At 39.0% G+C, this 27,648-nt stretch overlaps 1 protein-coding gene across 1 annotated transcript in view; it reads left to right on the plus strand.

The window, feature by feature from the left end:
- The window catches only part of spon1a (spondin 1a), a 253,304-nt gene extending 248,211 nt beyond the window's left edge, over window positions 1-5,093 (plus strand). The window contains exons 15-16 of the mRNA XM_079620224.1: window positions 1,429-1,695; window positions 2,407-5,093. Of these exons, the coding sequence (XP_079476350.1) occupies window positions 1,429-1,695; window positions 2,407-2,570 (431 nt within the window). The 3' untranslated portion in view covers window positions 2,571-5,093. The remainder of the gene's footprint in view (window positions 1-1,428; window positions 1,696-2,406) is intronic.
- Window positions 5,094-27,648: the final 22,555 nt, after the last annotated feature.

Here is a 27,648-nt window from a genome sequence, read left to right on the forward strand (position 1 = left end):
AATTTGCATTGTTTTGTCTCAAGATGCACACCAGTAATGTTTTTTTGTAAGGTATGTTTGTAAAAACTACTGAAAAGTCCTAATATAACTAAGGTCTAGTCCGGGCTTAATGTAAACCCTGAACAGGAAACCGACCCATAATGTTTATTGGATAAAATTTGGATAAAAGATGTATCTCGAGGAACAGGGCTGAAGATTCTTAAGTTACACAGTCAACTTATTCTTTATTGCACTGACTACGTTTACAAGCTGTTAAAATTCGGGTTATGGTCGGGTTAAGTTCACTATTTGGGTTTCTGAAACATTTGGGATAACCCGTTTACATCCCATGTATACAGGAGTAACTCTCTCTGCTCACGCATGTAAACGGGTTATGGTCGGGTTAAGGTCACTATTCGGGTTTCTGAAACATTCGGGATAACCCGTTTACATGCTTGAGCAGAGAGAGTTACTCCTGTATACATGGGATGTGTAATCAGTCGCCAATATCCCGATGTAAACGGCGACACACGGTTAGCGTCTGGACGTACGGTCAACATTAAGACGCAATATGCGTCATTTCCGATTCTTCTTCCTGTATCCAAAGACAACAACAACAGCAGCAGCAGCAGGCGGATAATGAATAGTTTGGGGCAGATAGCGATAGTCTTTGTTTGCGCTTTGGTGCTGGTACTGATCCACCAGCAGCACTTGACACTACTGTGCCTCATGGTCTTTATTAATAGAAGGAGAGAAATTGAGCAAGAGATGGGAAATGTAGCTGGAGCTGTGCCACACATATAAAGAAATTGGTCTCCTCCTCGCTCCAAAAGTGTGGTGCTGTGCTGCGTCTCGCCATGTTAACCTCGACTTGTTTACTTCCGCTATACTGCACGCGGGGTTTTTTAATGTGCCGTCTCTACTCAAAAGACCAAGATTCCTTGCGAATAGAACATGCGCAGAACACACATTTTGATGGGGATATGCCGAAACGCGTTTACAAGACCAAATATTCGGGTTAGAAAAGGGGCACCCCAGGTATAACATCCCGGTTTTTAAAAACCGGGATATGAGCATATCCGGGTTTTTGCCGGTGTTTACATGGCCGTGCGCCACCGGGTTATTGCTAATATTCCGGTTTTGAACGGGTTATTGGCTGCATGTAAACGTAGTCACTGTTGTATAATGCAATATCACACTCTCAATGAATGCAAACTTTCATTGTAATTAAGGTTACACATTTCATAGGACATAAACTCGGTACACTTTAAACAAATGTTTTTTAAATATGTCTGTGTGTGTGTGTGTGCCAGTAGTGACTAATAAACAAAATATACAAAAAAATAAATAAACCCAAAATGATAAACCGCCTTTGAAATAATAAAATGTTTCATAAAATGTTCTCCCTGTGCTTGAATATTGTCTCTTTTAATGTCTTTTTCTCTCTAGCGATGGACTGTGTGATGTCAGAGTGGTCTGAGTGGTCAGAGTGCAGTAAGTCCTGCGGGAAAGGTCACTTGATCCGCACGCGCATGATCACTCTGGAGCCTCAGTTTGGGGGAGATCCATGCCCTGAGACCATACAGAGAAAAACATGCAAGATCAAGAAGTGTAATCAAGGACGCTTAAACAGTGACGAGAGGAAGAGACGCAAAGAAGACCGTAAGAAGAGGAGGAACAAACAGGGAAGGGAAGAGAGCGCAGATGAGCTTGCAGGTGAACATGCACGTCATCTCTGTTAAAGGGATACTCCACTGAATACTGAAAAATCTCTCATAATTTATTCAATCTCATGCCATCCCAGATGTATATTACTTTCTTTCTTCTATGGAATACAAACAGATTTTTTGAAAAATAATTCAGTTCTGTAAGTCCACAAATGAGAGTGCCTCAAAGTTGATACTTTAAAAACAAGGCAAAACGGACACTGCTGTAATTCATGTGAACCCATTAGATAAGATTAGATAAAATAAAAAAAAATAGAGTGTATTGTCATTCCAGCCATATACAGGTAAACAGTGGGATGAAATGTCACTAGATTGCACTAAATCTACAGTGCAATTTACACAAAGTACAATTATGAGGACAATTACTTAATAACTACAATTACTATGAAGTAATACAATTGTCATAACTTTGTCATAACATTGTCATTAAATTTGTAAGTGAGACTACAAATGCAGTTACTCTCTTATCGGCAAATCAGCATCACAACATCACCACTGCAGGTGCTAATGTTCTCTGTTAGAAATTATGTTTAATAACATCACAACTACAGATGTAAAAGCTCTCCTTTACTAATCATCAAATCATCAAAAACATCATAACATCACCACTACAGACAATGTCACAGGACAGAATTTCAGATGACTAACTGATCTTAATGGCACTAACAGCATTTGTATCTGGTCTGATTTCTTCCAAAAGGATGCAAAATTAAGCCGTGGTCTGGATGGACTGACTGTACCAAACTGTGTGGTGGGGGAATCCAGGAGAGGCTAAAGACGGCCAAGAAGAGATTCAAAAATGCACAACTAAATAGCTGTAATGACCGAAAGGAGATACGGGCCTGCAATGTCCACCCCTGCTAGGGCTGTACTGAATAGGCTTGTGGTGAACAGACTGTGACAATGTCTTGCAGTAATTTAATGCACTCTGTTCAGGGTTGGAAAGCTGCAACAGGTAGTCTGTTATTTTCACTTTTGTGTTTTAGAATTTATAGTGATCCAGGCCTTGTGTAGCCTGTAAACAGATGAGAAACCAAGAAGGAGGGTGCTCAGAGTTGCAATGTACTGTACAATTCAGATATATTAATATGCATTCATATTTAAGAGTAGCGGCCCTTTTAAGAAGCTTTGAAGTTCTTTTAAAAATTGTTTTTTCACTAGCAGGACCAAGGAATTAATGTGTTCTGACATGCAATTAAAAAAAAAAAAGTATTATTTTATACTATGATTCACGCACACACACACACACACACACACACACACACACACGTTCCCATTCAACCTGTAATCAAAGTAATAAGAAGAGCTACATTTACATGCAAGCAAAAAATGTATTTAAGAGATTTGAAATTCAATGTTAAAATGACTGTAAATGGGCAGGTTTTTTTTTCTTTTTAAACAAAAGGTACAAAAACATACTTTTTTTGTACATTTGGATAGATACTGAAACTTACAATATGGAACTACTGTATTGACAACATCTAAATAATGTAAATATTATTATGTATTTGCAGCTATATAAATGTAAAATATTTACAAATCTTTTATGTCATAATTATAAATATTTTTACAATTTTATATATTTTAGATCCCTTGACCCTACCACCAGACCTAAACATAATTACTTTTATAGAGTGTACAAATATTATATGAAACATAACAGGCCGAGAAATGTATAATACAAAATGACCATGACAAGTAATGATTACATAAATATAATGTTAAGGTTGTGAAAAGTCTTGTTTAACATTATGTAATCCTTTGAAACAAGTTGGCACCAGAAGTCACAAAGAACATTAAATGTTTCAAATTAGGTAAAAGAGTCAACTGATGCATTTGGAAACGTTGTCTCATTGATCATAAATACACAATCTAACGATTAATTCCAAGATTTAAATATTTATTAATAAGGATTTGTAGTGTGTCTATAAAGTTGTTCATACAACTATAATTTACATTTTAGATGCTGCCAATATTGTACTTTTTATTGTCTATTCAAATGCAAGCTAATTGTAGAAACACACTTTTTCATCAAATACATAAGAGATGAGATTTTACTTGCATCTAAAGACTTCTATTCTGTTTGTTTTGACATCTTTAAAAACTATTATTTTTTGCTTTTTACTCCACTTGGCTCCTCAATATACAGTGGCCCAAAAATAATTTCGATACTCACTTAAAACGTATGATTTTTTTATTGCACTGGAAGATAAATTATCAAACCAAATGGCATCCTCAATATGTTGTTAGACCTTTTCTTAGAGCTTACTTCAATTTGAACTTTTTTATTGACTTTTGAAATAAAGCAAAGTATACCAAGTGTAGTACCTCAATTTAACTTGTTCCACTAAACAAAAAACAAAAAATAACCACTAACATTTGACAACCAGAAAGTATGCAAATACAAAATAATGTCTTTATTTTGAACATTACGACTATTGTTTACTATTGTTTAAATTGAAAGAGACATGTTGAAAAGTGTGCTTGTACAATGTTTAAAATAAATAGTTCATGATTTTAATGCAATAACATTCATACAGTTTAGGTATGTTTTCAGCGTCTTAATATTTTGGGGAAACATTGCAACACTAAAAATTATTAACATTAACTTATTGTTGAGTTGTTGGAAGCAGATCTTTGTTTTTCACAGCCAAATTCCTTCCAGTATAAACATTTGTGCACTATGAAAGAAAGGAAGGGCACTCAAAAATTAAAGCCTATATGATGTACAGTACAGGTAACCTCTGGAGTTAAACAATCAGTCATTGGGCAAAACAAATAAAATAAATAAAAATGTCAAGACCCAGTCAATTTCCCACAAAGTAGCCCTTTTGTAAATCAAGCCCTAGATCTGGCAATATGTTTGATTTTAACATGTTCTCTGCCCAGAAGTATTTCCATGTATGCAAACCAGCTGTACTTACTTTTGCAAGATTACTGTAAAATTGTTGTGGGGAAAATATACTATTATTGAGTAATGATAATGGCTATAAGCCAATTCAAAGTAATGGAACTGTTGTCTCCAGTGATTAATTTTTGGTGTGTAATTTTCCTGAACTAAAGCACATATAACCAGCCATTCCAGGATTTTCTATGTTTCATGTTTGAAATGAATGCTGTCTAGGACCCATTGACCTGTTATTATTTTGTTCCCCATTGTAAGATGTAGATACCATTTAACTGAAATATGTTAATTTGTTGGATTTTTATTTGCTTTGGTTTTATCAGCCCCTCTGATAACTCTCTTTTTTATATATAAGAAATTGTTCTTACCAAAGTCTTGCGTAGATGTTTTGTAGTCGTCTCTCTTCCTTGTTGGTCCTCTGACATGATTCATACTTTTTGAATATTTGCCCTTTACAATAAAAGGAAATGTTACAAAGTGCCTAATTAATTTCCTGATTATTTGTGCTAAAGGTTTTGTTATATAATCACACTAATCATATAATCCCCAAAACAGTATAAATGCATCTAAATAACACGAGGCTTGGTCTTGGGCCCTTTGTTGTTCTCTCTGTAAGTGATCTCTTTCAATACTGTTGTCAACAGTTACCAGGAAGCTAAGCGACAGTCAATGGCCTTCGATAGTCGATGGAGTTAAATTTCTCACAACATCCAAGAGCCAGTGGTACCCACCAGCCGTTCCCAACCAGGCCCTGGTTCCAGAAGGGACGAGCAGAAGGCTAGCATAGCTGCTTGCGCCTCTTCTCGCAGAGATAGGGGGTCGGCAGCATGAGCAAAAACAGCTATCCAGGAGGGGAGGGGGTCTCGTGGTAGATCTGGGTACACCACAGTGGTGTAGTCTACGTGATACGCAGGTATACGCCGTATACCCACTAGGAAATGCCAAGTATTTCCGTATACCCACTAAAAAAAGCGTGAGGATACGTAACAACTTCGTTTTGTGACAGACCTTTCACACTTTCATTCATAAATTCACCGCGTCTGTGTTTGCAATGGACACAGATCAAATCGCGTGAATATTGAAAACTCAAAGAGACTGCAGTTGTTCAACGCGTCTCTGGGAATGAGCGCTCAATGTGTGCTCTACTACACACACACACTGAAGCAAGCGCGTGCTTGTGTCAGCGCTTCACTGTAGCTATGAGGACATGCTGTAGCTACACATGTGAACCTCATCACAGAGCTGCTATGAGAGTCACTTCATGAGAATTTCACCATTTCATTTGATAAAACTATCGTCATTCATTCGTATCATACACACACAGAAACTGTAATGTCTTTACGGCAACCTGTCAAAATAAAAGTTCGGTATAAACTCAAAGAAATTATGAAAGAAATTGCACAGTAAAATGTACTGTAAAATAATAATAATGATGAAATCTATTAAAACTTATTTTAAAAAGGAATATCACACAAGTTTTCATACATTTTTTAATTTAAACAGTAAACTTGCCAAAAACAATAACACAATTTTCTTTCAAAAGCACCATTTATAAAAGTAAATTTGTATTTGTGCCTATAATGTTTTATTTTTAATTTTTTATTGTCAGCTGATAAAACCTGTGCTTCAGGGACCATATTCATATAACATCTAAGGCTAAATGTAGAAAATCAGTCCAGTCTCCTCAGCTGTAAATGTCATTGGCTGTTAAAGTCTTGTGTTGCTTATAATAAATTGACATGTTGATAACACTTAGTCTCATAATGCTCTCAATTACATGTCGTTGCATACTGTATGCATTAGTGAGTGTGGTGGTGCTTATGGGGTGATGAGACGGGTTTCGGGGGGTCACAGTATACTCACTACAAAAAACTAGACTACACCACTGGTACACCACAACATGTACCAGGCCTCCTGTGATGCCATCAGAGTGTGTTTCTGCCAACCCCACTACCATTGGTGATTCGGAAGCAGAGACACTCTGTATTGTATCCGCCCCATCTTCACTCACGGGTAATCTTTCTTCAGAGTTTGTTTTGGTTGTTCCCTGCTAGTTTGAGTGCCCCGAACAGGTTGATTCTAGTGATTAAATTATCCCTCTGTCAGCCTTTGTGGCAGAATGTCAGCTTCTGCTCAATGTCTGTCAGTTGGTCCTGAATACTGAGGAACGGTTACAGAACTCAGTTTGAATCCCACCTCGCTTCAATAATGTATTAGAAACAGTGGTGAACCAATAACAAATTATTTTTCTAAAGCAATAACTTCAGTCTCTCTTGGCAAAAGAGGGTGTTTTGGAGAAATGTTGATGCCCTGACATTTGTGCTTTTTTTCAGTTGCTTATTGTATCAAGGTATGTTGTTATGGGAAGAAGGAGGCGGGAACCGGCAAACGTTCAACATAATTTAATAATCATTTAAAATAAATAAACACAAAACAAAAGTAAAGGTGGCAGCCCCTCACAGACGACTGCCACAAACATTGGAATGGTCAGATGGAATAAATGGTATGCATATTTGGCGTGCTGTCCGAGGAAAGGGCTCCGGGCTCGGTATTCGGCCCGAACCCAGAGTACTCCCCCCGTATTGCTGGTTTAGGAAGTAACCAGGCGAGTGTGAGGAGACGGGGTGGTGGAGGGATGCTGAAAAACTGCCGAAGAACGTTGGTGAGTCAAATGAGTATGTATATAGGTCTCCACTCATGCTGATTGGATATAAATGTTGATTACTGATTGTTGACAGCTGGTTGGAATGATGTGATAATTGGATCAATTATTTGAACGTGCTCCTCCCGAACTTTGTTTATAAAACATAATTTTGAGAAAGGTCTTCAACATGTGTTAAAACATATCTCTGTTCTTCTAGCTCACCATGACGACTATAGGTCACAAGGGACATTGGAACCAAATCTCTGGGGTCGCTTTTTTTCTTATCAGTGCAAAAGAGACTCAAATAACTATGTGTTATACAACATAGTGTTATACATCAACATAGTGTTATACATCATTCAAAACTGTTAAATGTCTACTTTTAATTTGTGTACACTCATAATAAAAACAAAATGTTCTGCTTTTCGTAAAATAAAGAAAATGAACATGATGCACGTTCTGCCGTCTCTCTTAGTGTGAAGTTCATTCTGAAATGCGACAGAAAAATTAACTGTAACTCAGTGAATACTTGCCACCCACACATGAGAGTTATGTATTTGCAAAGTTTGGAGTCTTTGTTTTTAAATTATGTAATTCATATTGAAAACAAATATTCTCCATTTAACCCTCTGGGGTCGGGAATCGCGCCGGCGCGATTTGCATAATTTTTTTCACATAGCAGCTAAATCTAAATAGACTTAAAATACTCCGTCATTGATGGTCATACAGACTTACTAAAAATGAAAAAAGAATCTGTGAGATGTCTACTTTTGTATGTGTCCACTTACAATCAAAACAAAATGTTGTGCTTTTGTAAAATAAAGAAATTAATCAGAGTGTGCTTTCTGCCTCTCCGTCTCGTGAACTTTTTTTTCTTGAGTACGTCTCTAAACATAAACAAAACTCAGCGAATACTTTTTCACAAATTTATGAGCTATATATCTTTATAAACATTTAAGTGTGTAGTTTTAAATTATCTGATTCAAACCGAAAACAAATATTCTGTTTAAGTCATTTGTATAAAACAAACAAGATATACAGTTTCTCAAATGCTTGCTCATTAGTTTTAATGTGACCTCACGCAAAAGATATTGACATGCAAATCGTCCATGCGTCACGCGAACGCGCTCATTACCTCAAAAACAAAGCACCAAACTTCATCAGTCCTCTGCTGTTCGTCGAGTTTGGAAGACACGCTAGCTGTGAGCTTATTGGATTTACATCAGAAAAAGAACACGATTTGAAGACAATAAAGATTTTAGGGTACTAAATCATTCTGAATTATATTAGTTTGTGTTATTGTTGCATAAACTTCACATTGCAGTTGAACGGTTGCTCGATGCTTCAGTAAATGTTCTCTGTACGCGCTGTGAGCAAAACGCACCAAACATTAGGCTTCATGTTTTTACTCCAATCACTTTTCATAACGTCATATCGATTGTAAACATTTAAAGTAACATATGATAATCAATATATTTTTCTCTAGTGTAGTGTTACTGAAGTGTTCCTTTTTAACAATGCCTGCTATACTATTGTTATTATTATTTTATGCAGCCCCGTAGGCACAACAAACCTGGTGTTCATTATATATATATGTGTGTATTTTGTAAATTTTAAAAATCAATTTTAACCAGAACAAATCTAAAATGTATTCCCAAATTGTGCAGCCCTAGTTTCTCTTGATATCAGCATGTCCACAGGTTTTTTTTTTTTAGGGACCAGATGAGTCCTGCTCACTTCAACATGAGCAGAACATGGTAAAGTGAAAAATCAAACACCTTGGAAATGACAGGTATGCACTATGTTTCAGGAATGGCACAAAGGTGTGTGACTGGTTAAGTCTCTGTTTTTAGTTCAGTTTGTTAAATAATGTGCATTTTTTGTCATTTGTTGTGAATCTTTTGATTATGTTGTGTTTCCAAACAATATAAACAAATAAATCCAAACAAATCAAAAAGCCATTCTTTTTTAAATCTCCTGATTCTTTGTACAAGGTTCCTCATAGTGCCTGAGAGCTCCTAATAGGGCCATTATGGGAGGCTCTTTTTCTCTCTCAGGTGTGAAACACATCAATGTTCATGCCTCCTCGCATAAAGCTTTCTTACACAAAACATGTCTTACAAATTTTAAATCAATATATTGTTTTATCTGAATGAGTACGCAGGATGATTTTCACATCGTTTTGAAGCAAATATTTTAGGCTACGTGAAACAATTTTCAAAAGTCTTGTGACTAAATAATAAGTATGGGTTTCATGACCTTATTTCAATTTTTTTTTCACAAACCACGCATAAACGTTATTATTTCAAAACTAAAAACTTTTACATACATGCTGCTTACATATTATTGTAGCAGAGTTTGTGCTGAATACAGTGTACTCAGAGTTTAGGCATGAAAATGTCACAAGTAACAGAAATAAGCACAAATTTCAGAGCATGTCAGAACACCTCCAAGGCCCAGAAAACACCTCAGACCCCAAAGGGATAAGTGACCATTTCTTAGTTAAAGTGTTTACTTCACTGTTAGATTGTGTCTTCTCATTGAGAGAAAGATCAAGTTATCCTGATGTTTTGGAAAGAGTCTCATGTTTATCGTTATAACCCGACCAAATCCAACCTTGAATAAGCAGTGTGTCTGTGTGTGTGTTAGTTTTTCTTGGTTACAGGTTAAGGAACAAGTGGCATTATTGGAGATTGACTGACTCGTTTTCTTCGACATGATTCTAGAGACAGTCTTGTGACCTCGGAGGACCACTCGTACCTAACTCAGGGTCCCGGTGGCAGCCGTACAGACTATGGAGGTGTGCTACTGCCTATCAATCCATGTGTGGAAAATTACTAAGTTTATCTATGTCTTAGCCAATCAGAATAATTCAACCTGAAGCAATGTCGTAGCTTAGACCTTGGTGTAGGTCTTTGTTGATCTTTGTAACTGGAAGTGGGGCGGCCTAAACACTCCTTGTCTTGAAACTGACTTCTGCTTGATGAAACTGCAAACTATCTTCAGTAAAAATTATCTTTAATTTATGAATTATAAATTATGAATCTTGTCTTAAATTGACTGCACTTCTAACTCCTGGTCTTAATTAATCATATCTGGTCATTGGGTCTGTAAATCCTCACACATCTCTTCGTGGTGCTGGGTCAGTACTGTCCTTTCTTCAAGAGGCCTGTCCACTTCCACCCTTTAGAACCGAATGTGTCGTCGCCGACACAGATCAGCAAGCTGTATTCATTGTAACGTAACTCTTCAACCGTTTGCACTATCAAAACCATTCAAATTGCCCCTGACAGTAGACTTCCATGATGCTTTCCATCAGCAAATGACAGCAGCTTTCTGGCAGAGTGGGAAGGAAGGATTTGAACCGAGAGGTACGAAGCGCGGCAGTGTTTTGGTTAGCATAAAATAATAAAAGAAACAAACAAATACATGGTGAAAGAAGTGGTAGACAGCAGAAGATGATGTTTGATAAAATTTGATGGATTGGGATGATTTTTTATGAAACTTGGGAGGCAGATGGCCATTACTTTTTCACGTATCTTTACATGTTGTGTAGGCATGTGTATGTGTGCGTGCCTAATATGAATGGACGCATTTATATGTGTGCGTGTTTTAAAAAAAGTGTCCTAAATGAAAACTGTGCAACCCAATTCAACCCTTTTACTTTCACGATTGGTTGCTGATAAAAAGGAAATGACCATATTTGGATCTGACAGCATTGTGCAGGAGAGAGAGCGCTTTCTAGCAGTGTATGTGATGACAGGGTGCAGGCAGCGATCGCGGAGCAGCGGGATGATTTCGAACGCCAACTTTTGTTGAATTTATGAGAAATCTACAGACGCAAACAGACAAAGTGTAGTAAAATAAAGACCTAAATGTGTATTTCTGACTTTTTTCACCACAAGTCTGAAAGAAGAAATGTTATTAAAGACAAATATCCCAAAATCTCAAAATTGACCAGTGGAAAAATTGTTTTGCCTGCTGTGTCTCTTAAGATCCGAGACCATTTTTTGGGATTTCCGCCTGGATTTGCATACCCAAATTGAAAAGCTTACCATTTCAACATAGTTTTGTCAAAATGGACAATTTTGGTGTAATTTTACATGAAACCCTTTGAAGTTTCACAAAACAGTGTTAAAAGTGATAAACATTTAAGTATATGTTGTCTGAGTTGTAATAAAAAAAATAAAAAAAAGAGACGCTTTTTATTTTTTTATTTTATATTCATTTTTGAAAGTGTATAACTCAGGCCCTGTGGGCTCTAGGGCCATGCAGACAGTTATGGCTGTTTCCTCTAGATGCAAGCAAACACTGGAAAAAATATTTTTTTCTGTATAATAAAAAATGAAAAAAAAACAATTTTGTCACCACACCAGTGTTGTGCATCACCGACGTGCCTCCTGGAGATATGATGCTATGATCTCAGTTCATTCGAAAAGGTTTTTATTACCAATAAAAGCTCACAGAAACTTGTAAATGGTCTCATTTGAAAGATAACATTCTAAGCTAAAAGGTGATATAGATTGTATGGTGGTTTGTGGCTGATTGAAGCTGGAATGTAATACTTTTCACTGTTATGTCAGTTTGATCCTATTTCACTGCGCGATTCTTTTGAAGATTATTCGATTTTTGATTTTCTCACAATGAAATAAACTACATCACCAAATTCCTTAGAATGAGACCTTTCTTGAGATATATGACTTGACTGTTTTGTGAAATATATAAATAAAAAATTTTTCGTGTAAATATTTCTTTGCAATCATAAAGCAGATATTTTTGTCTGGGACCAATGCATATTTAAGCTAATATTTAATTTAATATGTATCATGAAAACAAAAGTGATGGTATTCTTTGTAAAGTTTAGATTCTAAGCTTTCAAATGATACCATGAATTGAGTGATACCATATCGGGAAACCTATAAAACGAACGTACGAACATTATCGCTCCCGCCGGCGGGAGCACGGATTTTAAGTGGTGTATGCCGCTGCGATAGCAGCAAAACATGACACTGTGTGTGGCAGGTTTCTTGGGAAGCATAAACTAATTATTAGGTTCCTTAGAGGTGCGTTTAGGTTAAATCCTCAGAGACTGCGTTTCATCCCCTCTTGGGATCTCTCCTTGGTCTTACAGGCCTTACAGAGATATCAATTTGAGCCTTTACACTCAGTTAAGCTCAGTGCCCTCCCCATGAAGATGGCCCTTTTGACTGCGCTCCCCTCCGTCAAGAGGATCGGGGACCGGGGCAGACTCTAACCTGAGACCTTGGCCCAGCTATGTGCACAAAAAGTTCCCACTACTCCTTTCAGAGATCAAGTGTGAAACTTGCAAGCGATCCCTTCTAATGAGGGAGACCCAGCTCTATCTCTGATTTGTCCGGCTGCGTGCATTGCGCATATACCTGGACCGCACACAGAGCTTTAGACATTCTGAGCAACTCTTTGTCTGCTTTGGAGGACAGCTTAAGGGGAAGGCTGTCTCCAAACAGAGAATGGCCCCCAGGATTGGGGATGCCATTAATCTGGTTTACCAAGCCCAAGGCATACCTTGCCCTCTGGAAGTGAGAGCTCACTCTACTAGGGGCATCACAGCCTCTTCGGCTTTAATGAATGGTGCCTCGCTGGCTACATCCAAAATCTTCTCAATATTATATTATCTCCACTGAGAGCCAGTTTCGACTCGAGTCTTGGGTACTAACAGATACAATTCGGACAACTGGTCTGGTGTAGCACCTGCATTTAGCGCCTTTCCCCTCTCTGAGGCGATAACATGTGTTTTGTTAGAGTAATGCATAATTTGAAACTGTAAAGTAAAAAACTGTCAGGTAAGTAATTTTCTACTTTTATTTGTATACACTCACAATAACAAAACCGCTGGGCTTTTGCAAAATAAAGAAAACAAACAGGATGCACTTTCTCTCTGAACTGCAGCGCGTTTTAGTAGACACTTAAAATAAATTATTTTTAATTAACTGAAACCCAGCGTATACTTGCCTCACAGACATGAGAAAAAAATATATAGAAAGGTTGAAATGTCTACTTTTAAACAAACCAATATGAATCGAAAACTCTCTGATTATGTAATCTGTATGAAAAGTGCATTTCTCTATAGGCTTCTGTGGAGATGATGAGTCAGCATCGTCAACTTCATCTTTGCAGTTGACACTGACTGAGAAAACACTGGTTTATTAATAAATAATTAAAATGTCTCCTTGCTATTTTTTTCTGACATTCATAAGCATTACTTTTGCCAGTGCTTTGTGGCAAGCTGTATGTGTGCGCAAGGCAAATATTATGCCCCCAGTATTTATTTATGTACTGAAGTTGATATAATTGTGCGATTAGTCGTCTAATGGCTTAAATGAACAAATAATAGTCGGTTGGTAAAATCTTAAATTGGGGGCAGGACTAGTATTCTCCATATAACCTCCCCTTTGGGTAGGATGTGGTCCCCGCAGTGTTCCTTTCTTGGTAGACAACCATTGTAAACAACCAGGTGTGCTCAGTCGTAAATAAATAAATAAAAAGATGAAATTTATGGCTGAAGTGACCTATGCTATTGTGCTGTGAGCACAAGTCCCTTGAGATAGGGAGACTCTGGGTTACTTACCCTGGCCGTTGGGAAGGTTGCATAGTACACTTGCTACTTGGCACGCACCAACCTGCCTGCACCGCTGAATCTCGTAACACAGTTCAGCTAGTTGTGGCATTTAGTATAGAAGAACCTGATTTACCTGATTTTACCAAGTCCAACATGTTCTTAGATCAATAACTTTGCAACATTCCAATCAACCTATCATATTTGAGGGACAAGTTCACAGTTTATGTCAAGTTTAGGCTTACAACCAGGGGTTTTGGGCTGTTTGGGGCTCCCAAGAACGACCTCTAGTGTTATTCTCGAGACATTGTCAAAGTGACTGACAGATAGGGAACATGATTATCTGCGTGCTAAAACCAATGTGATTATATTTATAATTGAGAGAGTCTGCACTTTAAAAAAAAATTGTTCAAAGAACTTAATTAAATTTAGGTTCATTGGAGTTTTTCCTTATTCCCTTTATTCCTTGAATGTTTTGTATCTATAATTAATTCCTCTTCCATGTTTTATTGCATGTTTACCTTTTACATGTTTTACTGTGAGTTTACATCATGACCCGTTTAGAAAAATATACCCATGACATGCAGACAGCGTGTAGGTGTATTTGTGTATGTTGTTGTTGTTTTTTCAGTGCCTGTTAATTATTATTATCTATAAATCTACAATAGAGAAGTTTGCAAAAAATTCAAATTTTGAAAAAAAAAATAGATATTTAAATAATACACAATTTAATTGAATCATGTTTTTGTTTAAACAAAGTTTAAAAAAAAAAGAAAGAAAAAAATCCCCTTCAGCTGTTTCTGTTCTGTTGTTGGCCACTAGAGGGAGGCATCAAGACATGGAATGTTCACTGTTTTGACCAGCAACATTTTGGGTAGGTAATGATCTGCTTATCTGTGCTAACCACATCATTTCAGCATCATAACTCCAGTCTTCAGTGTCACGTGATGCTTCAGAAATCATTCTATGCTGATTTGCTTCTCAATAAACATTTCTGATTCTTATCAATGTTGAAATCAGTTGTGTTCAGTTTTATTCAGGATTCTTTGATGAATAGAAAGTTAAAAAGTACAGCATTTATTTAAAATATAATATTTTGTAACATTAAATGTCTTTAATGTCACTTTTCATCAATGTAATGCATCCTTGCTGAATAAACAATTTCTTTCCAAAAAAAAAAACATTGTACAGACTCCAAACATGTGATGTACTGTATATGTTACAAAATATTTCTATTTTAGAAAAATGCATTTTTTTTTACTTTCTATTCATCTAAGAATCCTGAAGAAAAAAAAAAACTGTTTCAACATTGATAATACTTATACATAATTATTGAGCAGCAAATCAGCATCTTAGAACGATTACTGGAGTGATGATGCTGACAATTCAGCTTTGATCACAGGAATAAATAGCATTTTATAATATATTCAAATAGAAAGTAGTTTTAAAATTGCAATAATCTCTATAGTCATCTCGGCCAGTTCTTCAGGAATGTGCCACTGGCTCTTATGTAGATAGTGGTTAAAAACGAGATATAATTAATTAAACCACAAACAACCACAAGCAACATATCTTACCAGTTTTGAAAATGTTGTTTTGAATTCATTGAAATGCGTTTCACACTCTTACCACTCTGGGGCAGCAAGAGACTGAAAAGTACCATAAAGTAGATTATGGTGAATATGGTGGGGGAGGGCATGAATGGAAATAGAAAACCCATCAAGTGCAGTTCAGAACTGTAGTCTTTATTACTAACCTGATTACCATGAGCCTGCAATAGTTTGTGATGCACCTTTTGAATGTGGTTGCCATGGGAATGTTAGTGATGGTCTTAGCTCTCACAAGCTGCAGTCTCTTTGACACATTATGTTGCCTGAGCTCATGCTGCTACTGTACCAAAGCAAATACAAACAGGCAAACAAACACATGTATTATAATTTTGTTAACATATGGACACATTATTACACAACAATACCAGTGCTTATGTTCTCCTTAGATACAAATTAAAATAATGTAAGAGAGATAATTAATAAAAGTGTGTGTGTGTGTGTGTGTGTGTGTGTGTGTGTGTGTGTGTGTGTGTGTGTGTGTGTGTGTGTGTGTGTGTGTGTGTGAAGTATGACTGAATTATTCAGTGTGCACATTAAACATTATAAATTGCTGTCGCTATGGTAACACAGTTATGCATTAGAAGGAGCTCTGTTAGAAGGTTTCATAGTGATGTTTCAAAACTGCGCATTATATGCACGTAAAAATGAATTTTCGCATATAAATTGCACTCATTTACGCATTAATACGCATTAATTACGATAATACACATGATTATATCACGCATTTACTTGAGAACAGGCTGGGTTATTAGTGGGGTCACTTTATTGAGAATAAATTAAAACTCCTCGGCATTCATTCGAAGAAGCCCCCTGAAACCCGCTCTGTCATCTACCTGTCAAAATAATTATACAAATGAAATCAAAGGAATTAAAGACAAGTACCCTAATTATATGTTTCCTCCTTAACGCTACACTGATTTGTTGCGCTCAGGCTACGGTATCAACAGTTGTATTTAATTCCAACATATCTTCAAACATTCTCTAATAACATCAAATAGTCATGAACTGTAAGAAACTCAAAGTATAAAAACAATTATTTAAAGTTTATTTAATAAGGCAATTTCAAAGAGAATAATATTATTTTCCAACAGAGACCTGAGAACAACAATTGTATAAAAAAAAACAGCTGTGATTATATGACCATTGCTCACCTCTAGCTCACTCTGTAACTTGTACAGACCATGTTCCCGCCGTTTCCACGACTTCACCCAAACCCTTTTCTTTCTTTTTTTCCGTGAATTTTCTGTGAAAATCATTCCAAACACTATCATCGCAATATCTTCCTGCATATCGTCCACCATGCTTATTCTGAAGTCTCGCAAGATTTCCTGTGTTCACAGTCGAGACTCTGCTTGAAAATCTGTTCGTGTGTGGTGTGCTGTCTTTGTCACATCATGGCACTCATAAGTTTAATTGAATTGGCCTAGAGTGAAAAATTATATGTCGGTTACTGCAGTTTGACTAAAAGTAATGACTAAAAGTTGACAAAAAATGCAATGACTTTTCGTCAACTAAAACTAGACTAAAACTATGAAAGACAAAATGTCTAAAATGAAACTAAGACCAATAAGCATTTTCGTCTGAACATGAAAACTAAGACTAAATCAAAAATGGCTGCCAAAATTAACTCAGGAAGAAAGTCTTAATGGTCCCGAAAGCCAATGGTGTTGAAGTTGCAATCAATTTTGTCCGCATTGAACGAAGAAATGATGATGAATTTGTGGTGTTAGTTTGACTCTGTTATGGTTCAGGAAGTTACACATCAGGGTGAGTCCCCACACAGACAGCAACCAGAAGACGTGTTCGTTGTGAAAACACTTGAACGAGTTGTTTTCAACCAGATCTCTGCCTTTCTAACACAGAACCACCTCCTGGACAAAGACCAGTCTGGTTTCAAAAGTGGACACTCAACTGAGATTGCCCTGCTCTCAGTAATTGAAGCTCTGAGACTGGCAAGAGCAGCCTCCAAATTGTATATCTGTACATAAATCTATGTATTACTTGTTTAAATACATAATTAATATAAAGTGTGAAAACAAGTAGCAAGACAATGTAAAATATGTTTTCTTATAGAGATACTAACTATTTTGTGAACAGCCAGCATTGTCATACTACAGAAAAGTACCTAAATGAATAGCACCATGACTTGTCTGGCTGGATTGTAACATTTCATTTTCCATTGTGAATCACATGAAGATGAAATTAACCCATGGGTCATAAATTGGGTTCCTTCTATGTAATCCTTAAAATTGTCAAATATAAAGGATTATCCCTGAAACTAAGAATAGAAGACTAATGTGACATGGCAATCATGCTGATCCACATTTACCAGTGTGACTAGTGAATCGTAGCCATAAATACATGAATGTTCACATATGTTTGGCTGAACGCTATTAGAAAGAAGAGCTTGTCTGAGGGCAAAACATGCTTCATAATTTGATAATGAATTGGAGCTCATGGAATGAAGACGTAGAGAGACAGACTGAGTTCTCTTGCAATAAACCAATTAAAAATAAGAGCTCACAATTGCACTGCCATTCATCAAGCCTCACATCACCATGACAACAACACCCAGCTCCAGCAGCTCATTTGTGTTCCACAGAGATTATAGGAAAATATATACATTCTGTATATTAGAGTCAAATCAGAAATGCAACACATTTGACAGCTTGGCGAATCTACCTGTGAGGTGTCATGAATGGAATATACAAGTTACATGCAGGAGAGTAAAACAAATTTAAAAATTAGCTGCGGAGATAACAGCAGAATTTGCCACACATATCAGGACACTGTGAAATCTATTTCTGGATTCGTAAACTGCAGGCAATCATATTTTTTTTTTAGGCTTTGGCTGCATTGATGCTCTGCGTGATCACACATTCTCGGCTGTGGCTCGCATCAATGTGTGTTTCTGTGGCAACAGATTTCCTCAAACCGTGACAAGTGTTTGTGTGTTCACCGGTGTGTTATACGTGTGTGTGTGTGTGTGTGTGTGTGTGTGTGTGTGTGTGTGTGTGTGTGTGTGTGTGTGTGTGTGTGTGTGTGTGTGTGTGTGTGTGAATATTCTCTAAGTGGGAAGTTGAAATCCCACACAGAAGAGGAGGAGGCGACCATCAATCTATTCTTCCAAAGATGAGCTGAGAGCTGGGAGGTGCGGTGGGGAGATCTCAGCATAGCTAACATCCCATCAGGTGACTCCCTTACGCTTGTCAAGATTTGAATAGCATCTCAGCTCTCTAACGAGTCTAGAGAGAACAGAATGTTATAGTTCTGCTCTACTGGAGAGTCACTAAGGCTGCTCTATAAAGAAGTGGAGTGCATTATGTCCACCTAATCTTTTATACACTGCAATGGTATTACAAAAAGATTTGGACATTTTCTGTCCTATAGGTTGTACTGTAAAACCATTTATTGTTGGAGAGATGAGATCTCAACATTTTAATAGGAACTTTTCCCCAGTATGTCACGGTCTAGTTCTGTTTTGGTTTCGTTTTCTTTCATTGCCATATTCCGGTTCCGAGTTCTCTCTGCTAGTTTGTTTCCATAGTTACTCATGAGTTCCGCGCCAGTTTCAGTTTCTCCTGATTACCTCACTCTGTGTATTTAAGCACTTAGTTACTCTCAGTTCTTTGTTCAGTCTCGTTTATGTTGAAGTGGTTTTTCTATTTAATTTTCAAGTAATGTGACGTATTTTTTTGGATTAATTCATTAAAAATGTTTTTTGTTTATTTCTCCTTCGTCATCGTGTGATTATTGTCCTATACTTTTGTCCTTTTTTTTACCTTCCTGCATATTAGTAGACTGTTTACTTAATATCTGCTAACACTTTATTTTGATGCCAAAATTATTGACTACAATTAAAGGGATAGTTCACCCAAAAATAAAAATGTTGTCATAATTTACTCAAGTTGTTTCAACCCTATATGAATAATAATTGTCTTCTTTTGAACACATAAGAAGAATGTTGATAAGCAGACAGTTGATGGTCGCCATTGATTTCGATAGTAGGAAAAAATATATTTACTATGGTAGTCAATGGCTACGGTCAACTGTCTGTTACCATCATTCTTCAAAATGTCGTCTTTTGTGTTCAACAGAAAAAAGAAACAGCATTTTTAGCCTGCATAAATGTCTGCCTTCAAAATGTCTTTTGTGTTTAAAAATAAGAAAAAATAAACAGCATTTTTAGCCTGCACAAATGTCCCTGTTGGTTCCTGTTGAGGTCCATTATATGGAGAAAAATCCTGTAATGTTTTCCTCAAAAACCTTTCTTTTCGACTGAAGAAAGAAAGACATACACATATTGGATGACATGGGGGTGAGTAAATGGAAATTTGAATTCTGAAGTGAACTAATCCTTTATGAACAATGTTTAACAATGGACAAACGTTTTTTTTTTTGCCCCCACTCTCTGACCCCTTGAAGGTCGCTGTGTAATTTACGCCTGAATCACGTTAATCAAATCGCATGCTTTTTTTAGTGAATCATCTCGAATCGATTCATTCTGAATTTGCAAAAAACATTCTTGAACCTTTGAATTGTCAATCAAATCAATTTGATGTCTACCCAAGATCTACTGTAGACATTTTTAGTATTTGTGCCCATATTATTGCAGATTTATTTCAGATTTATTTCCATTCCTGGAGGTTTAAATCATTCTGCAAATAATGTTACACAAAATGTTCAACAGCATTCTTTAGAACAGGGCTGAGAAACGTCTCGGTTACGGATGTAACCCTCGTTCCCTTAGTAGGGAACGGAGATGTTACGTCGAATGACGACGAAATGGGGTTCGCTTAGAAGCCTATCCTCTCCGAACAGTAATAAAACGAGCCAATGGCAAGCAAATGCCATGGGTCTGCTGAATTTGCATAGCACAACTCCGCCCCAGCTCGTGGGTATAAAGGAAGTGCGCCGGCAACATGCAAATATGTTTCTTCGCTGAAGGAGCCAAGGCTGAACTCGGCTGTTCCAGCAGTACAGCGGAAGTGTTAGGAAGACATAACGTTCACTTTCGTTGTCACTTCGAGTTACGTCGAATGACGACGAAATGGGGTTCCCAGTCCAATCACACCACCTCGGCTGTCTTCCAGTGCCCTGCGTAAGTCTGAGCTCCCTGTCGTGAGACTAGCACGGACGAAGGACTCCTACTTAACACAGGAATACCAAGGTACACTGGGAAGCATATCTCAGTGGAAATATGCAATCAGTGCCTGCCCAAAGGGGGCGGAATTAAGAATACACATATGACCCGGAGAGGGGTGCATACGGAGAACACTGGGGTGTCCAGCCCGCAGGGTGGAATATTTCAACCCCAGGGGTGGCAGACTGGCTTGCCAAGGGAAAGACACATGCTCGAGAGAGGCTTACAGTGAAAATACACACGTGGGGGTTGCCCAGAGGGGGAACCATGCACATGGCGGCACCTAGCCAACGCGAAAGCTGCCAGAGGCATAACTGTGGCGTTGACGTCAACAGCGCTGGAGGAACTCAGGGCTTATCAGGCTCACCTGAGGAGAATATTGCACGTATCCAGTCCGTGGAGTGGAATGGCGAGCAAGCGAAGACACCTAAACGGGTCCTAGTACCGGCTGGTTAAAGCAAGTACACGGGAGGACACTGGCTCCACTTGGAGACTATATAATCTGGTGAATGTGTTGGGTGTCGCCCAGCCTGCAGCTCTGCAGATGTCTGTTAGCGAGGCGTCATGCGCTAGAGCCCAAGAGGAGGCCACACTCCGGGTGGAGTGGGCCATCACACCAAGGGGGCACGGTCGACCTTGCTGCTGGTAAGCCAAAGCAATGGCGTCCACTATCCAGTGAGACAACCTTTGCTTGGCGAGAGCCTTTCCCTTCAGCTTCCCACCATAACAGACAAAGAGCTGTTCTGAGGTCCTGAAACACTGCGTTCTGTCTACGTAAGCACGGAGGGCGCGTACTGGACAGAGAAATGCCAAGGCTGGGTCTGCCTCCTCCAGGGGCAGCGCTTGCAGGTTCACCACCTGGTCCCGGAAGGGAGTGGTGGGAACCTTGGGCACATATCCAGGCCGGGGTCTCAGGATCATCTGAGAATAGGCCGGCCCAAATTCCAGGCACGCTTCATCCACAGAAAATGCGTGCAGGTCCCCTACCCTCTTGATGGAGGCCAAAGCAACCAGGATCGCTGTCTTGATTGACAGGAACTTAAGCTCCACTGATTGCAGAGGCTCAAAGGGAACACTCTGCAGGGCAGTTAGAACCACTGAGACGTCCCAAGAGGGAACGAGAGGAGAGCGAGGAGGATTTAGTCTCCTCACTGTCACGGCTACCTGGCTCACAGTAGCAATGACATAGGGGAGACCACACCGTTTGTTTAGTTAAATCCAAAATAATTTATTAACATTAATCATTACGTCTTACCATCATTCTCGATTGAGAACTGAACGACACCTGCGTCCTCTGCGGTGCTGGAGAAGAAGAGTGTGATGCAAAACACATTCCTAAAAAAATAAAAACAACTGTGTTAGCATACATTATCCAAAGATGGGCGATTAATGGTTATGGACGCACAATGCATGTAGTCTATATATCTGTTGATGGGCCATAGGACGGAGAAATATCTATTTATGGGCCATAGATCGCGCTGTTGATGGCCATTATCTGCGCACGCATTTACAGCATTTCAAACATTTACACCTGTATTCACAATCATCTGTGGCAATATTTTAGCGTGTGTCATAGGCTAACCAAAACCGAACATTTATATATAAAAATATAATGTCTAGTATTTAGACAGTAGGCTATCACATTTTACCGGAGGCTGAAATATATTTGCACGAAATCATATTTACACCTAAGCAGATATTCGCAAAAGTCAGTATTTTTAGCATGATAATCAGTGTCATAAGCTAATCAAAACGGAGTGAAATATAATACAAATATGTTTAGAGAGTAATATCACATTGAAACACGACCATATACGAATGTTAGGGATATTGTAAGGCAATCTTTCCTGTAATATGTCAAAAGCTAACCAAAACTAAGCAAAATATAGTCTGAAAATTCACATGAGTTCTATATAATCAGAAAAGAATTATATAAACACTAAACAACTTACTCGAACTTGTATCCTCTGTGGGATCAATTCGCTCTTGAAAATGCAGCCGTTCTCCGTCTGAGATGCAACCGTTTCTCTGAGGAAAAGGTGAATTCTTCCTCGCTGTCCATAATCATCTGGAGGACGACTTTACCGGAGAAGCGTGCCATCCTCAAAACGCGATGAACTATCCGTGAATCTGACGAGAAACTGCGTGATGGCATTGATCGGAGGGCGTGTGCGATGCGTATAGATCACCTCAACTATTAGCATGTGAATAGCGCCGGGGGGCGTGGTGGCATCAGCTCATTAAAAATAATGAAGAGAGAACGAAAAACTGCGCCTCTCCTTGGTTTCAAACGGATTACATAAACTAAGAATATGTGTTTTTTAATATAAATTACTTCATTTAAAAGAAGAGAATTCTAGCTTCATAAAGACAAATGTCTCGTTCCTGAGTGACAAGTATTCGCTGAGTTACAGTTCATTTTCGGACGCGTTTCAGAATGGACTTCCCTGACAGAGAGAAGGCAGAACTCGCATCATGTTTATTTTTCTTTATTTGGCGAAAGACACAACACTTTGTTTTTATTGTGAGTATACACAAAAAAAATAGAAACTTAACTGGATCGAATGATGTAAAACACTTAAATGTAAGATCAAAACCAACAAAGTATTTTGAATCTCTTTTGCACTGATAAGAAAAAAAGCGAGCAGATCACGCCGGCGTGATTGCCGACCCCAGGGGGTTAACTGAACCCTTTAACAGGTTAGTTATTGGGGCAACGACAGATCAAAAATTACAGCAAAAGTTCCTGTAATACCCTATCATACCAAGGAAGCGCATCAATTCTTTCTTAGTAGCAGGACGTGGGAATTTGTCAATGGCCAGGACCTTCGCTCTCACTAGCCGAACGTTCCCCTGTCCTACCACCTTTCCCAGATACACCACTGTGGCCTGAGCAAACTCACACTTTGCTAAGTTCACAGTAAGGTTTGCAGCCGCAAACCGCTCAAATAATGAACGTATGCGGGCAAGGTGGATTTTCCAAGTGTCTGAATAGCAGACCACATCATCAATATACACAGCGCACCCCTCCAGTCCCGCAACGACTCGATTCATGAGCCGCTGGAAACTGGAGGGGGTGTTGCGCAACCCAAAAGCCATTCTCGTATAAGAGTAGAGTCCTGACGGCGTAATAAAGGCAGAGATCTCTTGTGCCCTGGGAGTAAGAGGAACCTGGTAATAACCTTTTAGCAAGTCAAATTTACTAACATAACGAGCCGCCCTGACTTGATCCACTCAATCTTCTATCCTAGGCAGTGGATACGAGTCTGGTTTTGTTACACCTTTCTGTAATCCGTGCAAAATCTGTACGTATGATCAGGTTTTTTGACTAGCAAACAGGACGAAGCCCAGCTAGAGTACGACTGTATGGCAAGACCATTTTCTAGAAGATATTGGACACTATCATCCAGACTTTTACGCTTATCAGGACCAGTGCGGTAAAACCTCTGACGGATCGGCTTTGCATCACCAACTTCTATGTCATGCTCGATTAAAGTTGTACAGGTCGGAGTATCTGAAAACAGACAAGGAAATTCAAAGATTAAAGCTTTCAATTCTGCTTGCTGTTGCAAATCCAAATGATCTAACACTCCCTCTAAATTGGCCAACGCCTCTGAATTATTGAGACGAGCATGCAACATGGAATCGTCAGGGCCCTGCTCATCATCCTCTGACTCTGGAGAAGCTACAGACGTGCCTACCACGACCAAGACAGACGATTCACCCCTACAACTTGGCGACTGTGACGATGCATTTGAAAACGCCAAGTCTCTCCTGAGTTCTGCACCTGTCCTGGCTGCTCCTAGGTTGGAAGAGCCCTTCCAGCTGCAAGTAGATGCCAGCCAGGTAGGGGCAGGTGCCGTCCTCCTTCAAAAGGATGACAATGGAATAGATAGACCAGTTTCTTTTTATCCCGGACGAGCCCCCATATGTCACGGTTACCTGGCTCACAGTAGCAATGACATAGGGGAGACCACACCGTTTGTTTAGTTAAATCCAAAATAATTTATTAAACATTAAATTATACAATGAAATCATAATTTAAATCAATAAGTGTATTAAGTCAGTAATTTGAAGCAAAAGAAAACTAATCAAAAGTGTAGTGCAGATCAGTAAAGTGTAGACTATGTGAAATGCAAAAAAGGCAAAAAGGAGTAAGATGATGCTGCCACCAGCCCGGAGGCCAGAGCAAAGCAGAGACGCGCAGCACAGAGCAACCGGATCTCTAGAGCAACTGGCAGGAGATGTTTTTAAACCGTCCCGCCAATCAGCTGCTGCCAGATGGACCGAAAACAGACAGCTCCCCCTTCAGCTTGGAGGGAGAGAGACGGCCCAAACATTTACTGTTCATAGTGGAGTGAGCACACCCAGCACGGCAAAGCCGGGCGTGACCAGGTCGTGCTTTCCCATGGACTTACCTTCGACTGCGTCGTAATGTGCGGCGATAGCGGCAACATATACTTTCAGGGTGGAGGGAGACAGCCTTCGCTCCAACCCATCTTGCAGGAAGGAAAGCACGACACTGATCGGGCATGATCTGGGGTCTTCTGAGTGAGAAGAGCACTAAGAGACGAAGAGGTTCCACTTCAACGCATAGGCATGTCGAGTGGACGATGCTCTAGCGGAAGTGATGGTAGCCACCACAGCTGGTGGTAGGGTACTCAAACCTACCTCGTCCCGTCCAGGAGCCACACGTGGAGGTTCCAAAGATCGGGACGAGGGTGCCAAAGGGTGCCCAGTCCCTGAGAAAGGAGGTCCTTCCTCAGAGGAATTGGCCAGGGAGGTGCTGTCGCGAGGAGTACAAGTTCGGAGAACCAGGTTCGGGTGGGCCAGTGCGGCGCAACCAATATGACCTGCTCCTTGTCCTCCCTGATCTTGCACAGGGTCTTGCAGGAGGCATCCGTTGAGACCACAACATGCCTAGAAACTCGTTCTAAGGGTACTCCGGCCCGTAGAAAACTGAGGTTCGTCCACGAGGTGAAGGTCTGACGGCATATCCAATATCCTGCCATATCCAGTGATTCAGCCATCTTCTACCTGCCATAACCTGATCCATCTGAACCAGCAGCTAAGTTCCATACCCTGTCCTGAACCTTCTTCATCACCCTCTAGACTCATCTATTGGTTATCTCCGTACCTCTGTATAATAAACCCCTTTGTTCACTACTTACCTGTCTGCCTCTCTCTACTACTCAGTAGCCCTGAACCTCTACGTCTCTGTAGATCAGTCCCTTGCGTGACAGTTGTGAAATAATTGCCTAATATTAACTCTAATTTGGTGCTGCAATGATTCGCATATCGCGACGATAACCGACCTCATCATCTGAGCTGCTTCAGCACTCAAACAGCGCTCGTCGGCAATGGCAAAATGTTTGAGATGACCGATCAAAGCAAGCAGGATTTATGTTCACAGAAGCGCGAGCCGCGGCCGCACGCGAATCCCAACGCGACACTTCACGAGATAGGATGCAAGTGGCTAAACTAAACAGCTGTTTTACGATTGAAGTTTTAAACAACCGACATAAATAATCAGTTTGCAAAGACTGTATCAATCAAAGCACAGCTTCGGGAAGGGGAGATTTACAGGTAGCTTACTTAAGCTCCTTGCCATTTTTGGGGATTTCCGCCTGGATTTGGCCTACCCAGATTAAAAAGCTTCCCATTTCCCCATACTTTGGCCCAAATACACAATTTTGGTGTCATTTTACAGGAAACCCTTTGAAGTTGCATAAAAAAATTAAATATATGTTGTCTGAACAGTAATATCCCTCCTAAAAAAAGAGGGTTTTTTTTTTTTTTTTTCATTTTTGAAAGTGTATAACTCAGGCCCTGTTTGCCCTAGCACCATGCAGACAGTTGTGGCTGTTTTCATTATATGTCAGAACATACCTGGAAAAGGAATTTTGTCTGTATCATGTTTTATTCAATATCTGTTCAAATGTATCTGAAGGGAGGAATATTACCTTTTTTTTGTGTAATTTCCGCCTACCCAAATCTAAAGTCTCCTCATACCCATATACAGTGCTATAAATGCAATATCCCAGTTTCATTTTACAGAAAACCCTTTGCCATTACATGCCATTACAACACTGTTGAAAATGGTAAATGTTATAGTATATGTTGTCTGTGCTATAATAAACAAAAACAAAAAAGGCGCTTTTTGATTTTTAGGTTATAAATTCATTTTTGAAAGTGTATATATCAGGCCCTTTGTGCTCTAGCACCATGCAAACAGTTTTGGTTGATTCCAGCATATGTCAGCAAACACTGGAAAAAAGAATTACGTCTCTATCATAGGGGTGGGACGATACAGGTACCTCACGATTTAATTCTGTGGCGATATGTGGTCCACGATATGATAATATCACGATTCGCGATATCTACGATATTCAATATATTGGAAGAAGTTTCATCAACGATATATCACGATATATGTGACTGAAAAGAAAAAGAAGGAATAAGGAAATAAGGAAATTTTATGCATTTATTAATGCCAACATTTCCAACATTGTACAAAGAAATATTCAATTCAATTCAATTCAAGTTTATTTGTATAGCGCTTTTCACAATACATATTGTTTCAAAGCAGCTTTACAGAAAATGCATTTCAAAAATATACATACAAAAATACAGTTAATTAATCATAAAATTTAGGGCATAACATATCGCCGGCGTTGGGTCGTCTCTTCACAGGCGTCGAGTCTTCTCATCACAGGCGTTGGGGCATCTGAAGTCTCCATGAGAGGCTGGATACATAACTGGAGCTGACGAACTCTATTTGAGTTATCTCGGGACAGGCGTCCCGAGATAACAACAAAAAAGGCAGATGGGAAATAATTAGCGTAGCTGCTGTTCATAATATGAATGCATTTGATCTGATTTAACTGTAGTATAAAAGGTATGAGATGCATCATGTGAATGCTTGGCTAAAGAGATGCGTCTTTAATCTAGTTTTAAACTGGGATAGCGAGTCTGAACCTCGGACAATATCAAGAAGGCTATTCCAGAGTTTAGGACCTAGATGTGAAAACGCCCTCCCTCCTTT

This window comes from Phoxinus phoxinus, assembly GCF_949152265.1.
Source record: "Phoxinus phoxinus genome assembly, chromosome: 8".
NCBI lineage: Eukaryota > Metazoa > Chordata > Actinopteri > Cypriniformes > Leuciscidae > Phoxinus > Phoxinus phoxinus.